Below are 17,370 nucleotides of genomic sequence, written 5' to 3' on the forward strand. Positions count from 1 at the left end.
TTAAGCCCCGGTTTTACACTCTGTGTGTGAGAATTTTGTGTCTTTTGCCCATTTTCCTTGCAGTTTTTTGAGCTCTTTACGTGCAGCCATGTTTTCTTACTGCTTGGCTCACAGCGTTTTGCCAGTAATCTGTGTTCACTTCTGTTGCTGGGCATGGCCTTCCTTGCCACATCCTGACTTTGAATCCTACCTGGGAGGTTTGCCCATGGGTGGCTGCTCTTTTGCCTTGCTTCCTGGTTTTGTTTTCTGTGTCGAGGGCTGTGGCCACTGGAGTATGTTATTTTATCCTGTGAGGCTCAGGCTGCATTCTGTCTTTCTGCATGGCTAACCAGATGTCACTGCACCATGGGTGAGAGCCCTTCACGATGCCGCACCCCCTGTGTATGGGATTTCCATGTCACCGGCTCTGTTCGTAGACCCCTCTTATTCTGCTGCTGTTTGTGTTTTCTTGTTTTCTTGTGCAGCTTTTGAACTATGGAGACGTTCTAGCGTTTGTAATAATAGTTCTAACGTGGCATTGTGCTGTTTGGTGGTTTTGGTCGTTAGTAGTGTTGAGTGCTCATCGCCACTGTCAAGTGGGGGCACTCTCAAGTCCCCCTAAAAAGAGCACCTTGCTGTTGGAAGTCACTTCCTGCTCCCCAGCTCCCACTCCTCGTCCTGCTGGTCTCCTTCTGTCTCTTGAATGTGTACATTCTGGCCATCTCGTGTAGGGGACTCTTGTAGGTGGCCGTTTGTGCCTGGCCTCTTCCACTGTGCCGCTGTTCCCAGCCCCTGCACTGCGGCCTGTGCCAGCTTCCCCTTCTCTGGGAACCTTTGAGCGTCTGCTCACTCAGTCCTCTCTTCCTGTTTGATGCTTCCCTGTGTTTGTGTATATCCCTGTGAACTTCCGGTCACTTTCTGTGGCTCCATGCAGATGCTTGGTACTTGTTGGTATTTAGTGGGAGGGGAGAATCGACGGTTCATGAAATGGTGGTGTTTAGCCAAAACCAAGGGGTGTCTTCCTGCGGGATGCAATGTTTCAGGGTCCCCTTTCAAGGTTTCCTGTGTCCCGATTCACTCTCCCCAGGCCCAGTGTCCTCTCAGGTATTGCCCACCACCGTCCAGTCCTTTAGCTGGTTACTTGTGTGTGCAAAGGCTCCTGGTTTGCTCCCAGAGCCTGCTGCGGTTTGGCCCCAGTACTGTCTCTAGGGTGTGCATTGCCGTGGGGTCTGCAGGAGGTGCGGCATGTCTTATTCCTGGTTCTCATGCTTCTTGCTGCTGTCTCCTTGGTGGCACTGGCTAGCCTACCAGAAGGGTGCTGAGAGGTACTAGATGTGGTGGCTTCTCCATCTCCTGATCCTTGCGAATGGCTCCGGGTGTTTTCCTACTGAATGAGGCACCCACTCAGGATGAATGGTATGTATTTCATCAGGCAGGAGTGTTGAGTTTCATGGATACGGTTGGTAGCACCCACGGAGAACCTCATGAGGGTTTTCCTGCAGGTTTATTGTTAAGGTGTGTTACAGTAATGGGCATCCCCGTGCTGAACCAGCCTTGCGTTCCTGGAAAAACTGGCAGTTGGGATTTCTTAGTGTTTTATTTAGTATTTTGACATTGTTCTTTATGACATTGTCTTACAGTCTCCCCTCCCCCCACTTTCTTTCTTGAACTGTCTTGTGCCAGCTTTTGGAATCAATGTGTCAATGTTATGCACCTGTCTTACTGGTATCATAAAAAAGAATAGGGAACTTTCCTTTTGTTGTCAGTGGACAGACTTGGCCAAATTCTTCTGCAAAACCTTCAGGTCCTGCGGCTCTTTCGTTGGGGCAGATTTGATAACTTGAGTTTTTTCTGTTGGAACAGCCTTTGTGTCCAGAGCCACTTTTGGCTGACTTCTCTGACCTGCGACAGTGCCGCTCACAGTCCCCTTGGAGAGAGGCCCTGTGCAGAGCAGAGCCTCTGTTCCTCAGCGCTTTCTCTCAGTGGTTACTCCTCCCATGTAGCTTGGTGTGTTGTGTAGTTGTGTTGCTCCTTTTTTTCTTGGTTAAGTTGGCTCTGAGTTGTTTTTTTGTTAGTAGTTTTTTAGAAAATAGCATTTTGATTTATTAATTAGGTTGATTATTTTCCATTTTCTACTTCATTGGTTTTTGCTTTTATTTGTATTATTTCCTTCCTTGTGGCTGTTTTGAATTATTATTTTTTTCTAACCTTTTGAGCTCAGAATTTAGTGAATTTGTTTTTCTTTTTTCATAGAAATATTTAGAGTTACAAATTCACTCTGATTCCTGCTTTAAATTTATCTTATTGATTTCCCTATGTTGTATTTTCATTATTATTTTTTGAAAATTCCTTCATTTTAGTTTGTATTTTTCCTTTTCTTCCAGGAGTTGTTTAGCAGGTTGTTTTTAAGTGGAAGGGATTTCTTGGTTTTAGAAAGCATTTTAGATGTCACCTGTGCTGATGCCAGTGCCATAGTCCTAATCAGACTGGCCTTGTGGCCTTGAGATCTTGCTGCTGTTCGAAGGATAGACGTCGTGAGTGGTCCTGTGCTGCCAAGGGGTGCCCAGGCGTGTGGCCTCTGGGACCCTGCCTCTTGGACACCCTTCATGCAGGACAGCTCTTGGTCTGGCTGGTGTCCTGACAAGACTCCTCTGAGAGCTGCTTCCTTCCTTCTCAGTGGTGTTCCCGCTCTTTCCCTGGATGTATACTTTAGGCAGGAGCATTGTGTGGGGCTGGCTTGTCCCCTTGGGGGGGGTGGTTACATGGGGTCTGCTGGGCTTCTCCTATGTAGTTACTTTTTCCATTTTTAATTAATAAGACACTTTGAGGCCACGTGAATATCCTGTCCTGTGTCCTGATGTCCACTCTCCACTGGCTGGCTTCTGTCCGTCCGCAGGACCTTCTCATCGTGATGGTGGGAACCACCTTCCTCGTTGGTCGCAGCCGCCTGCGCTGTGAGGGAGAGCTCTCCTCTTTCCTGCTTGCTGATGTGGGCTCGTGGGTCTTTATTCAGCGAGTTGTACTTCTCCTTGTCACTGCCTTTTTCATGCTCAGATTGTTCCAGACATGGCCAGGGAGGCTTTTCCAGGCTGATGCTGTGTGTTTCTAAGATGGCCCTGCCTTACCTGGGCACCTCCGTGTGCATTTGTGGACCTAGGTGCTCCCGGCCTGTCTATTACTTTTCCCCTGCAGCTCTAGAATCCAATACTTCTCCAAGGGGTCTTAATTCCTTGAGATTCTTTTTTGATGAAGAAGAGTGTTTAGTAGCCAAGATTTATATGCTGGGTATGCTCATTGTCATGGGGTGCGCTGGCATCTCTGCCCTGTCATTGGACTAAACTAGGAAGAGGCTAGCTGCCATTATAGAACTATGCAAATGTGTATGAGCAGGTGATACATAAACCCGCGCACATCTGTATCTGTATTTTTCTGCATATTAAAAATAGCAGATTCAGGGCTGGGGCTGTGGCTCAGAGGTAGAATACTTCCCTACCATGCGAGAGGCACTGGGTTCGATGCTCAGCACCACATAAAAATAAAATAAAGATATTGTATCCACTTTAAATAAAAAATAAAAATAAAAAAAATATAGCAGATTCATACGGACACCTCAAGTTCTAATCAAGTGCCCCTGCTTGGGGAACTTGTGAAGGAATGCTTGGCCTCGGGGTATGGCCAGGGGTGCTATGGACCCTTCCTCCATCGCTCCTTCAGAGGGGAACCCACGTAAGGACACACCTGAGACCCTCGTGCCTGGTGCAGAGGTTGTGGCACGTAAGCTGGGTGGCAGGAGGCACTGCCGTTCGGGGTCGGCAACCCTGTCCAGCTCCTGGCTGCCTCACTCTGCTCAGCACTTTCCCTCTCGAGTTCCCTTTTGTTGTCTTAAAAACTGGGCTTGCTTTACATCTGGAATTCCCGGTACCGGTGCTTGTGTTCCCTCACCTGGCCCGTGGTCCCCTAAACAGGTCTATACAACATGGTAGTTTCGGGACCAGGTGTAGCCAGACTCGGGGCTCGGGCTGTGGTGAGTCAGGGCTTGCTGCCGGATGACCCCTGGCTCCTGTGAGGTGGTGGTTTTCACTCTGAGGTCTCTGTGTGCCTTCCGGCTTCGTGTCCTGAGGACACATTTGTGTAGCTGACGCCATCCTGGGGAGGTAGTGGCCAGTGGAGGGAGGTGGGGGTGCAGATGGCGTTAGTCAGCTTGAAGGCTCCTGTGTGGGCTGATTCGGGCTGTCTGCCTGGCCCTGGGCAGGGCAGCAGCCGGGCAGCGCACCATCCTGGACTCCTGTGGGTGGGAGCAGTGTGGAGTCGTGGCCCCCAGTGCCGCCTTCCCCGGGGAGCTGCTGAGCTCTGAGCAGTGCGGCCAGGGCTGGCGCTGGCCATGGGGCTCAGGGTGGAGCAGGGCAGGCAGCCTCCCTACTCCCTGGCAGACACGGGGAGCCTCACGCCCGCAGCTTGAAGCAGCAGGTGGGAGACAGCAGCATGGTTCCAGGTGGCGGCTGCTGCATGGCCTCTGTCAGCCTGGTGTGCTGGCTGCTGGGACTCGGAGGCCTTCTCCCTTCCAGGTGTTAGGGGCCGTCAGTGCCTGTGGCTCCTTCCTGGGGCCGCATGGCTGCCACACTGGTCTGCATGCTCACCTCCTGGGGTCGTCCTTCTGACTCCACCTTAGAGGTGAGGACACTGAGGTTGGAAGCCACAGGGCTGGGTGAGCCGTGTGACCTGGCCCTAGGTTCTGCTCCTGTGCTGGGACTGTGTTCTCTGCCTCAGACTGAGCCAAGACCCAGAGAGGCTGGCTGTGTGTTAGGCCGTGAGAGTGCCAGCTGCTTAAACAGGGGCTCATTAGGCTGAGCCAGGCCGTGGGTGAGGCCCCAGTGCTGCCTGCTGCTGCCCTCACTGTGCGGTGCCTGTTCCTGCCTGCAGGAGCTGCCCTTGAGGGACCTTGGCTGGAGGGGCCCCTGCAGAGCACACCCCTCCAGAAACTAGCGCCCGGGCTCCCAGCCGCCTCCTTCATCTTCTCTCTCTCTCTTTTTGTTTTAATTTTTTTAGTTGTTGATGGACCTTTATTTATTTTTATGTGGTGCTGAGACTCGAACCCAGTGCCTCACACATGCTAGACAGGTTCTCTACCACTGAGCCCCAGCCTCAGCCCTCAACTTCTCCTCTTCAACTTTGCTCTGGAAGTGGTTTTCCCCGCAGGCAGGCTTCACGAGCAAGTTTTTGTGGCTCTGGTGCAGCCTGTGCCTGCCCTGTGTGTGACAGGGCCAGGGGTTCTCAGTGCTCTGCAGTGAGGGCTGCCCTTGACCTGGACCTCACCCGCTCTCAACCCCATTGTTTGATGCTGACTCTCTTTTTCTCCGTGGAGCTCTGCACAGGTGCAGTTGGGATGAACACGAAGGCAGCATCCTTCCCTCTATGCACTGGGCAGGCTGGAGTTGAGATTCTTGGGGAGGAGTTAAATGCCATCCTGTGCCACCATTTGTTCTCTGGAGAGATGGGGAGAACACAGATGTGAGCCCAGCCCACCTGGGGCCAGAATCGGCCCCAGGGATTTCATGTCCTCATGATCTGCCCACCTCACCTGCACCCTGTCCAGTGCCTTGCTCATGTGAGTGTCTTTAATTCCTCACGGGTCTCTGACCCCACAGGAGGTCAGAGGTTGCATCTGTAAGGGTCTGGCTCCTAGTTGATGTAGGGCCCTGGCTCGTGTCTTTGCCCTGTGCTCCTGGGGACACAGTAGTGCTCCCTCCTGTCACCTCTGCCACTGCATATCCTGGCAATAGCTCAGCCCTGAGATCACCTGAGAAGCAGTGGCTTGAGTTATCAGGGTGTCTGTCCCTGGCTGTGCAGTTCATCTTTTCCTCCCCCATGTGACAAGCGTCATCACTTCCGTGTCTGTCAACTGTAGCATGAGACCCTCTCAGGCAGGCCAGGCCTATCCAGTTCTGCTCTGTGTCTCACGGGGCTTGGGGTCTGGGCAGCAGGGATTGGGTTCTGTGACGTGAGCTGACTAACCCCTTGCCTAGCTCTGGAGGGAGCACTACTGCCCATCTGGCAGGGAAAACAGGATTGTAGCTGCCACGTCTCCTGTGTGACCCCATGAAGACCTGCTCCCTAGCTGGGAGACCCCTCAGCCATGGGGAGGCAGGGGGCATTCTGTTCCAGAGAACGTGGTTCCTTGTCTGCTGCTAGGAAGGGTAGCCCCAGCCTGGGGGATTCTTTGTCTGAGGGGGCCCAGTCATCCCTCTGCCAGAGGCTGGGGTCCTTTCTGGGACGCTGTCTTGGGAGCCTGGCCAAGGGGCCTGAGCCCTGGGTGCTGGTTCAGGGGTCTGAGTGCTGGGACCCTAGCCTGCGCTGGGCCGGGAGGGCTGACTGGCAGTCTGCTGACTGGCGTCACTCTGCTCCTGGACCTGGGAGCAGGGCTGAGGGGGGCGTTCCCTGGCACCCCCACTTCCTCTGGCACCTTGTAAACAGGATCTGCGCAGTATGAGGACAGACAGCTCCCTTCAGGCTGGCAGGGAGCTGGGGTCCCTGGGAGGAGTCTGGCGCCAGCCTGAGGCCTTGAGGCTGGAGGAACTGGTGGCAGGCTTTGGCCGGTGATCACGGAAGCAGCGTGGTAGGAGGCCTCCTCAGGAGCAAGTGGGCATTGTCTCTGGCCTCTGTTCAACCTTAGTCAGGGAGCCCCGGGTTTGGGGCCATTTTTGGGTACAACAGCCTGGCAGCTTCCGCCCACCCCTCCTGCCTACCCCTCCTGCCTGGCCCTGCTGCCAGCTTCCGCCTGCTTGGGCTGCACACGGCCTCTGCAGCCTTTGTCCAGCCCTCCCTCCCTCCCTCTCTCTTTGTCTAGCTCATCATTGCCCACTCTGGCCTCCACGCTCTGCGGAGGACCTCTCAGATACCCCAGGCCTTGCCCCACCTCTCTCCTGGCCTCCTAGCCCTTCCTCTTGCTGCCCAGCCCCGCCTTTCTGAGTGCTGGCTCTTGCTGGATCCCTCGCTCTGTCCTGGCCCGCCGCCTCCTGGAAGCCTCTGGTGCATCACAGAGTCCGAAACTCTTAGCACCCTGAGCCACCCGAGGAGTTGGAGCATTGTGGAAAGAGCCATGCCAGCCAGCCTGGAGCCCCGACTGCCTGGCCCACTCACGGCTCGTCCCCTCTTTCTGTGCCCTGCAGTGCCCCTGCCTCTTGTGCTTAGGCACAGACGCGCTTCCTTGTGCTGGTCCCGTCCTGGAGGCTCTCGAGTCCTGGGTAAAGCCTTGCTCAACCTTGCCAACGGGAGGGCACTGCCTGTCTTCCAGGTGGCCGGTGATGTGGGCAGCGTGGTCTAGATGGAACTGAAGCTGTGTGTTGCAGTGAGACGGTCTGATTGCCTTCCTGCTTGTTCAAAGTCTGCTTTGGCACTTGGGAGTGACCTTGGGCGGGTTGAGCCTGGTTTTCCTCTTTTTAAAATGGGGTTATACTTAGCGCTGCAGGGAGCCATGAGGATTAAAGACACTCACGTGAGCAAGGCACCTGGGCAGGGTGCAGGAGAGGTGGGCAGCCTGGGGCCCGTCATGTCATCTCCTGGTGTGTCTTTGGTTGCTTTGTACATGAGACCCCTGTGAGTGCCAATCTCAGAGTCGTGGGGTTGCTCAGGGATGTGAGCTGTGCCCAGTTCCTAAGGTCACACTTTGGTCCCTAGTGAGGGCCAGGAATCTTGTTCTTCTGCCTCTCAGTAAAGGGCCAGGGACAGAGCCTGGAGGCCACCTTGCTCTGGGCCCTGGTGTCTTGGCTTGCTAGGATTTGGCTGATTGTCACAACAAGTGGATGGATGAGGACTGCACTGGGGCTGGGCACAGGCAGGTGTGGCTTCTGAGGGTGCCTGGCTCCCTCAGGAAGGGTGGCAGGCAGTATCCTGCCAAGTAGAAATGTGTGTTTTATGGAGAAGAGAGATGCCTGGCATGGTGGGGGGTAAGCATGGGACCCTGAGGACAGGCATGGGCAGGAAGTGGGGTGGGAGCCCCTGGCTGGCCTGTGGGGTTGATGGGTAGAAACTGCAGGGAGGAAGTCAAGGACACAGCCTGGGTGGAGGCCCTGAGGTAGGGGACAGCCTGGGCATGGGGGGACAGGGTCCCCAGATGGCAGGGCTAGGTTCAGCATGAGCTGAGGCATGGCCAGCTTCCTGAAGTCTGTGAGGGCACAGGTGCCTGCCTGGTGGTTTCAAAGTGCGGGGCGTTAGGTGCTGGGATGTGCATTGGCTGTGCTTCCTGGGCCACTCAAAACTGCTCCTAGATCGCCCTGTTGGCTCTGGGGCCTGGGGGAGGGGGCAGGTGGGATGCTGGAGACAGGGGTGCCAAACTCCCAGTTTGGGTTGGTGGGGCTGAGTACCCCATGTGTTCTTGTCTCTCAGAAATGGGACATGCCCCTGTGGATTTCAGGTGTCCCCTGGGGCCCAGGGTGCTGGCCAGGAGGCATTTGTGTACTCAGGCCAGCCTCCTCTGCTGCTGTGGCTCGCTGTGCTTCTCCAGCAGGCTGGGCTGAGCAGACACAGAGGTGTCAACACCTTCCATCACTCAGCAGAATGGACTTGCAAGCTGGATGAGGTGGGGCCTACCGTCGCGGCCTGCTGGAGAGCAGGCCGCCCAGGGCTTCTCTTGCACCTGGCGGGTCCTGGTGCTGGGGCTGCTCAGCCCCTTTCCAGCTAACCCTCTGCAGTTGTGCCTGGAGTTCTGAATCCCTTCCCACTTCTGTCTAAGGAATCTCCCACCTCTCTCAGACCCTCATCAAGTTTTCTTGGCCCCCTTCTCATGAAATCCAGCAGACCCTCTGCCCTTGGCAGCAACTCACGGTAACTGCACCCACCCTCAGAGGCTATCTGGGCCTCTCGTCCCCTGCCCGCCTTGCCTAGCCCTCCTGTGTTGACCTTGCGGCAGCTTCTCTTCCAGGATGTCTCCATAGGAATTCACACAGCAGACCCCGCCTCTGTCCAGCCCACCCAGGGCTTCAGTCATCTGCTGAGCTCCTTGGGGTCCTTCGAGCATAAACAGCTCCCTTCTTTTCTGGAGTGGGAAGGGCACAGCACAGCCCACTTGCTTTCTCAGCGGGAAGGAACCCGGGGCTGGTCCTCTTTCCTCCCTCCCTGGGTTCTGCCAGCCCTTTGCTAGCTCCACTGCTCTGCTCCTCGGAGCCCAGCCCCAGCAGCAGTCCCACTGGTGTCCCGCCAGCAGTCCATTCTTGGTACCGGAGCAGCAGGAGACCCACTCCCCACCAGCTCTCCTCATGTCCGTCACTTCTGGCTACTGCTGTCTGTCATTCTTAGGAGTGTCCAGATGCCCTCATAGGCGAGAGTGCCCTTTGAGCTCAGAAACTCCCGAGCTGCTGGACTTCCCTGCCTGGGGCTGTAGCTCCCCAAGCTTGCGGCAGGCCCTTTTGGAGTTCTCAGGCTGGTTGGGCTGATGCCAGGACGTGTGTTCCTGGGCCAGGCAGGCCTGCACTGCATGTATCGTGACAGTGCCCGGAGCCCAGGGGGCATGCGGGGCATATCTGTGGGAGGGTGTGCATGGCAAAGTGAGGGGCTCTGGGGCATCTTCCAAGGGCTGGAACACAGCATTGGGTTCTGCCTGACTCCTGTATGCTAAGGGAGCCCCCAGCAGCCCTCCACCTCATCTCCAGGCAAATTTGTCTGCATGATGTTTCACTGGAATCTTGCAAATGATCTTTAGTACTCTAAAGTTGTACATGCATATAGTTTAGAGAGTAAATGCATTCTACAAGATTAATTAAGAAAAACAGCAATCCCTGGTGCTCCTCTTTTGCCCTCCCCAGAGCCGAGTACGTCTGATTCTGAGAGTAGATTCTTTTGATGTTTATCTTTTCTCTAAATGCTGCATTGCTATTTGATTTTTTTAAAGCATTTAGGCATTATATTGACTTGCAAGATGTGGAGATTGAAGTCTCTTTTCACACCCGTGTGTACAGTTACAGGCACGCACACCCCCTCAGGCACTCATGCACACGTGTGTGTACACACGCACACACTTGCACATGTTACGCTGGTGGCATCCAAGCATACTGTGCACATGCCACGCCACTTCTCATCTCCTGCCTGCCTTTCTGGTTTCCCTGGGTTCCTGATTGCCTTCTGTGCTTGGGTCCTAGACAGAGAACCCTCTTCCACTGTCTCATGTTTCTTCATATCAGTGGTTTGTTGTCTCATCTTCATGAGGAAGTCTGTCCAGAACCTTCTATGGGGCATGGTCAGTGGGTTGCCCACCTTGTTCAGCCGCAGTCCTGGTTCCCTTTCCTGCCTCTGGTTTAGGCAGTCCTAGCTGACTTCCTTCCTTAGATGACCCCTGGTTTTTATAGAGTACATCCTGAAGTCCTCAAGTCTCCATGGGACTGTGGGGCCTTTGTTATCTGGGCTTCTTCCTCGGGGTGTGGGGGACAGTGCAGTTGTGTCTGGGCACTGCAGCCAGACTGCCTGGCTCTGAAGCCTGTCTCCTCCAGTTACCAGCTGTGTGACCTTGGGCAAGTTATCCCCTGTCTCTGGGCCTTCGTTCCCGCACCCTGCAAGGCGAAGGTGACCTTGCCATCTCACAGGGCTGGAGCCTGTGAAGGTGGTGGACTCAGATGAGTGCTGGTGCTGTGTGTGGGAGTGCTGTCCGTGAACTGTCAGCTCTCCACTGTTTCTTTTCTGAAGAGTTTCTCTCCTCTTCAAGTTGGGTCCCCGTGTGTCCTTGCTGTACCCACTAGGTCCCCCTAGGAGGCCCTGCTGTGGAGGGCTCCTCGAGGGCTGAGGTCTGCCTCACATGACCTGATCTAACATGGAGCCCCTGGGCTCCCTGAGCCCCTCTGGGCAGCAGACCTCCACAGCCTCTTCCCCAGCCAGTCCCTGAGCCCTGCTCCCCGCCCACAGGGCACAAGGCCTCAGGCAGGTCCCCAGGGTTCCCTGGGGCTTGCAGGGTCCCTCTGCCAACTGTATCTCCTGCATAGCTAGATTTCTTTGTACCCAGCCACCCGATCAGAATGAGGATGCGGCTGGCCCCAGACCCAGGTGCGGGGCCGAGCCTGCCCAGAGACTGACATGAGCCCAGGTAGCTCTCACTGAGGTGCTGTGCTTTGAAAACTAGTCATTTTCCATAAAAATATTTAGGTTAGGGTAATTGGTTAACCAATGTTATTTCAAAATGAATCAACAAACAACTGAAAAGTCTGTTTAATTTCAGACGAGTAAATATCTGTGGATAGACTCCACATGCACTAAAGCTCTTTGGGCCTCAGTGATTCTTAGCAGTGTCCTGGGGGCCTGAGACCAGGATGCTTGGAGTCCCTGCTGCCACTGCTTTGGTGGATGACAGTGCGACCATGCCCAGGAGCTGATCCCAGGTGGACTCCTTGGGGATCCTCAGGTGCTGGGACTCAGGCTTGCTTCTGACCCTCTGTGCATCTAGCTCCCTCTGCTCCAGACCCCCTCTTCCTGCAGGGCTGCATGGTTTGTGGGTGGTCACTGTAGGGTCTTCAGAACTGAGGCTGGCCAGACTGCAGGCGTGACAAGTGACAAGCTGGATCTGGAGGGCTGGGGCGTCCCCCGGGGAGGCATGCACAGGGACCACCTTAGGGTCTGGGAGCCTGGAGGCGCTGCTCTGCCCGCGTCCAGCCAGAGAGTATCTCATGGCCCCTGGTCATGGCTTGGTTTGGAGGAAGGGTGCCAAGCCACTGGGTGGCTGGTGTCACTGTGGAGTTGAGAGCTGGGTGCCCTGAGCATGTCATGTGTGCCATGGCTCCTAACAAACCTGGGGAGTAGGTACTTTCACTGCCCTAATTTTAGAGAGGAAGAAACTGAGGCCCAGAGGGATCAGTGGCTTATGGAGAGTGGCACAGGTTAACAAATGGCTGGTAAGATCCCCTCTGCAGCCTGACCCTGCTTTGCCATCCACTAGGGGCCGCTCAGGCAGATGGTGCTGGAGGCAGAGATGCGGCCGGCGGCCTCAGCTCCTGGGCAGCACCAATCAATGCGGGCAAGCCAGGGGAAAGCCAGCCAGAAACTTGGTGGAGTGGGAATAGGGGAGTAGGGCTCCCATGGGACTTCTGCAGGGAGAGCTCGGGCGTGTCTTCCTCAGGGCCGTGTTTCCATGGAGTAAGTGGCTGCTGTAAGGGGCTTGGTGGAGCCACTCCCTGGAGGCTGCGTGAACCCAAGGGTTCAGCTGGAAAAAGACACCGAGGACCCAGGCTCACGATGGGCATGAAGCCCCTCTCCACCTTGGGTCTGGATTTAACCCCTTCTTTTTTTCTTCTTTCCCTCCCCAGTTTTTGTGTTTCTTCCAGCTCTTGAGGACGCTGCCTGCCCTTTCTGCTGTGAGAAGATGTCGTATGGGTCCATCACCAGCGGAGGTGGCCTGGGGACCCGTGGCCCTTTTAGGGGATCCTCAAGGCAAGGCTGTCAGCCTCCAGGTAAAGACACACAGCTGGCACCTAGGATGGGTGGGCATGGTGACAGTGGGCAGGTCTTCTCCATGTCATGTTCCCTGAGGAGTGTGACCCGTGACCAGAGACTGCTGTGGCTGCTGAGCTCCAGATGCAGGGGAGTGTACGGACTGAGGGCTGTCCTGTGTGGGGGCAGACTGTGGGGTCAGCCTTCCTGTGGGGTGAGGAGCTGGCGCTCAGTGCTGAACTGTCGATGGTGCCCGGGTGTCTGGTCGTGGCTGAGTGCATGAATGACGACATCCAGCCTTCTTGATGCTGCTGCGGAGCAGGTGACCATTTGTGTAGCACGTGGAGAAGAAAACTGAGCCCTCACTCGGGGGATGACAGCTCCTGGGGCTGTGCGGCTGGTGCAGGGCAGGACTGAGATCTACCCTGACCCTGCCTGTGTGCGTCACTGAGCTCTCGGGCTCGCCTTGGGCCTCATGGCCACCTCCCTGTTCAGCCCCCTGTAGAGCTGGCTGTTTGCCAGGCTGTGGCCAGTTTTACACATGTGGGTGTGACCTGTAAGGCAGCCCGGCTCCCTGGTTAGGCACGCCCTGGCTGCCAGGCTCGTCCGGCTGCAGTCTCTGGTGTGGGGCAGCCTCATGAGCTGCCATCTTGAGGTGAGGAAAGACATGGAATTTGGGGGCCTGAGCTCTCTGCTCACCTCTCCCAGCTCTGGGCCAGGCCATGGGTTCAGCCTAGCGGCTACTGCAAGCCTACATGTGTTGGGCCTGACTCCACTGAGCTCCAGGTGGGGGCTTCTCTGTGGGTTGGGGACTCTCTTCCCTGTGGCCCTCCAGGCTCCTGGCCAGGGCTCAGTTCCCCAGGCTGCCTGTTCAGAGGAGGAGGCCAGGCATGGGCCACCACTGGGCTTGTCATTGACTTTTAGCTCTGCGTCTCTAGCAAAGAGTGGGGCTGGTGTTTTTCTCACTTGTGGTGGGAAGTGGATGGTGCAGGAAGGGTGAGGGTCCCAGACCTCATCAGAAGTGGCCACCTCCCTCTTCCTCATGGGGCCACTGTCCTACAGGACCTCCCCTTCCTCTTCCCACAGAACAGCAGCTGCCCAGGCTCCTCCACCCTCAGCCTCCTCTTCTCCACTGCCGGGTGTTGTGTGCCAGGCTGTGTTCTAGGAGCTGGAGGCATGGGGGAGAGGAAGCAGGTGAGCCCCACGCCCTAGGGTCACATCTGCCTGGGAGAGTTTCTGAGATCACCTCACGTGGGTGCCGTGAACTGTGTGAAGGCCAAGACTGGGCTGGCTAGCCAGGGCTGCTTGAGCCGAGGAGGTGAGGGAGCCTTGGAATGGGGACAGTCTATGAGCCATCAACTGGAGCCTGGGAGGGGTGGCAGTGAGAGATGTGGGTGGAAGGGCAGCAGGACAGTGTCCCGTCACATGCCTCCTTCCTCGGGGCAGGGGTACCCCTCAGAGTTCTCGGCAGGGTGCAGGGCGAGCGCCTTTCTCAGCCCTCGGTTTGCATGTGTTCTCAGGGCCCTGTGTGCGGTGCACGCTCGTGGTTCAGGTGCAGAATTCGTGGATCCTGGGCTACAGATCAGCACGTGCCCTTTCAGCTCGCCTCCCTCCCTCCAGCCCGAGGCCTGTGCGTGTTGCTCTGTTTCCTTAGTGCTGGTTTCTAAATGGCTTTGGGCCTTATCGAGTGGGACTGTGTAGTTCTGGGACTTACTTCTCCTCTGCATTTTGTTCCTGAGGCCAAAGGCACGGCCAGGGCTCCTTGGGCTCATTCTCCTGGTGCTCTGCATGCAGCTCCACAGTGCACTGTGGCATCTCTGCCAGCTCCATGTCTGAGGGATGCCCAGGTTGCTTCCCTTTCCATGCCAGCACAGACAGTGGCCAGAGTCTTTGGGATGGAACGAGGGTCGCAGTCCTGCGGGGTTCCTGTGCGCCTGCTCTTCTCATGCCGCCCACCCTCTTCCTCCGGCCCCACTCCATGTCTTTGTTAGCACCAAATGGTGTTGGACAGGGATGTTGCCAGGCTGTTGCCAGTTCATGCATGTGGGTGTGAGGCGGTCTGTCTGGCCTCAGTCTGTTTTCCTAGCTCAGGTGGGTGACCTTTGGTGTTTACTGGGCCCTGAGGTCTTTCCTGTAGTTCATTGCTCTTGTTTTTATCTTGGATTTGTCTTGTTCTTCTACATTTCCTCTGTGTTGGGGACGGAAACCCTCAATGACGTGCTGTGGACACCCCCGTGGGTCCTGCCTGCTGTGGGCAGGAATTCCCACTCCTCTCGCCCACACCACTCTCCTGTCAGTTGGTTTAATGATGTGCTTTTGTGTTCTCCAGGAAAGTGACCTCGTTGATGGCGTGAGGTCGTGTGAGCAGGGAGAGGGACTCTAACGTTTTTTCCACGATTTGAGCAGCAAATGGTCCAGACCGTGTATTCTGCCTTTTTCTGCAGACCTGCAGCACTGGCCAAGGAGAGCCAGTGTCCCTTGGGGCCTCTCGGTCAGTTTTCTATTCTGGTGTTAAATCTGTCTTGATTTTTGCAGCTTTCTCGTAATTCTGTTTTCCAGGGCAGGTTGCCCTTCTCGTTGCAGTATAGAAATGCTTTATGTATTTTGGGCTTTCTGTTATTGAACATGAAGTTGAGAATCAGTGTGTCACATTCCTGGGTTTGGCTGGCTGGCTCTGGGTCCGCCTGCCGAGGCACGAGCCTGCATGGGGACCTCCTACCCTGAGCCCACGACGTGTCGTCTTTGGATGTGTGGTCTTCTTTCACGTCTTTTGATAGAGCCTTGTCATTTTCTCCATGAAGATTTACATATTTTAAATTTGTTTCAACAGAAGAAGAACAACAAAAACCTGCTGCTATTTGGCTGCTATTTTCGGTGGTACTCTTCAGAGTATGACACTTCTCCAAATGTTTGTTGCTGGTGTATATATACAGTTGTTATTTTAAAAAGCAGCGTCCAGAGATTTTATTTAATTTAAATGTTTTGCTCTTTTAACTTTTTAAACATGGATACTTTCAAACCTACAAAAGTAGACATGGTGATGTGTCTACCCCCAGGGCAGCCTTCTGTGTTCTCTGTTGCTACCCCCCACTCCTGCCCGGCTGAGCTGGTCTGTACCCTCCCGAACCCCGACGAGTCAGGCTTCTGGTCACCTGGCCTGAACATCTAGTTGTCTCCAGTGACAGGGTTCCAGCGCTGCAGCGTGTCTCAGCCTCAATGCTGGGTCACTGAGCTCTCCCATGGCTGTTCTTGTGACACTTCTGTGTGCCTTCTGAGCCCATGATCACCTGGGTGCCTCCATCTCGATTTCTTTTGCCTCAAGGTCTGTTTGCTGGAGGGAGCAGGCTTCTGTGGAGTGTGGCCGACCTCTGCCCACTGTTCTGCACACAGCTTCTGCTAAACTCCTCTCCCTAATGGCCGTGACTTGTCCGCGGCATCTCCTCAGTTTCCTGTAAGATGACGTCGTTGTCTCTTCCTGTCCCTGGCTTCATCCTGTTTGTTTTCTTCCCTTCCTGAGCTAGCTGGAGCCTCTCTCCGAGGTTTGATGGAATTGGTGACTGCAGATGGTGCCCCCATGAGCCGTCATGAGCGTGAATGTGCTGGTGTTCCTCCCTGGCGTGCCCAGTCTCCCTGAGGTGCTCAGAACCCTGCAGTACCTACAGCTGGGAGCAGATGGCCTCACACCAAGGCTGTCTTAATGAAGTGTTGACTCCTGATGCACGGAGACTGGCGTCTGCAGACACCAGGTGCAGGACCTCGAGGCATGGTGTCCAGAAGGCTGTGGCAGCACAGCAACCTGTGGAGTTGTGGTAGCTTCCTTGGTGATCGTGGGATTGCCTGGATCTGCCCAGCATTGCAGGGGAGGGTCCCCTGTGTGTCACCAGCCCAGGAATAGACCTTGATTTCCAGTAACTGCTTTCCCACTTACAGTGAAAAGTCGGGCTGAACCGTCCCGAGTCACGACCCTCATGTATTCCTGTGAATTTGTGGGCACATAGGACTGTGTGTTTCTGGGATTTTGCTGGGAGACTGGTTTTGTTTGTAGGAGTTCTGACTTCCTGTTAAGTTCTCTTGTAGTAAAAATCTGTTCAGGTTTTTGTTTCTCCTTGGATCATTTTGTTAAGTGGCATTTCTGGAAAAGCATCTGCTTCATCCAGATGTTCCCGTGTATTGAAGTGGAAGGAATGTGCACAGAGCTTGTCCTGGCCAGGTGCCACGTGGGCAGCACCCTGTGTGGGCTGGAGCGCAGACTCCAAATAGCCTGCTCTGGGCCCAGCACCATCTGAAAGTAGCAGGCAAGTTGGCCCCTGCGCTGGGCCACCTGGGGTCCAGGTTGAGTGAGTTGCTTCCTGTGTAGCCAGGGCCCCAGGAGGCATGCAGTGGCCAGTCGCCCTTGTTGGCCACAGGTTGTCAGTGTCCGAGTGATGTCCCCTTCACTCCTGACAGTGTGTTCGTCTTCCCGTTTTCCTCTTTGAAATAGGTGTACAAATCTCTCTGTGATGTGACTTCTGACTTTCTTCATGGTTTCTGCTACATGTTAGCTTCAAAATTTAATTAGTTTCTGCTTGTATTTTCTTCCCCTTTTCTCAAATTGATGCCATTTTATTTTTTCTGACTTGCAGATTGGATGTTTTTCTTGTTCATAGGCAATACTCAGCTTTTATTCTTTCCTAATAAAATTATTTAAAATGAATAAATTTCCAAAGAGGTACACTTAGTTGAATACCACACATTTAAAAACAGAGTATTTTAAAAATTTTTTAGTTCTAAATATTTTCTAATTTGAATTAGGATTTCTTTGACCCAGGAATTATTTACAAATAGATTTACTAATTTCTAAGCTTATGTATTTTTTTCATGTCTTTTAAAAGTGATTTCTAGTGTAATTTCATTTCCATCAGAAAAAGCTTGGTGTTGTCTTGACACGCTGACTCTTCACACTGGGGCTTTGTCAGCGTGCTGGTGGGGTCTTACTTAGCTCACTCTTTG

At 54.6% G+C, this 17,370-nt stretch overlaps 1 protein-coding gene across 10 annotated transcripts in view; it reads left to right on the forward strand.

Moving 5' to 3' along the window:
- Positions 1 to 17,370, forward strand: part of Tsnare1 (t-SNARE domain containing 1) — a 113,626-nt gene that overhangs the window by 30,767 nt on the left and 65,489 nt on the right. For all 10 annotated transcript variants that reach the window (XM_078016605.1, XM_078016612.1, XM_078016610.1 and 7 more), the window contains one exon: positions 12,258 to 12,401. In XM_078016605.1, coding sequence (XP_077872731.1) covers positions 12,314 to 12,401 — 88 coding nt within the window. In that variant the 5' untranslated portion in view covers positions 12,258 to 12,313. The remainder of the gene's footprint in view (positions 1 to 12,257; positions 12,402 to 17,370) is intronic.

This window comes from Ictidomys tridecemlineatus, chromosome 7 (genome assembly GCF_052094955.1).
Source record: "Ictidomys tridecemlineatus isolate mIctTri1 chromosome 7, mIctTri1.hap1, whole genome shotgun sequence".
Taxonomy (NCBI): Eukaryota; Metazoa; Chordata; class Mammalia; order Rodentia; family Sciuridae; genus Ictidomys; species Ictidomys tridecemlineatus.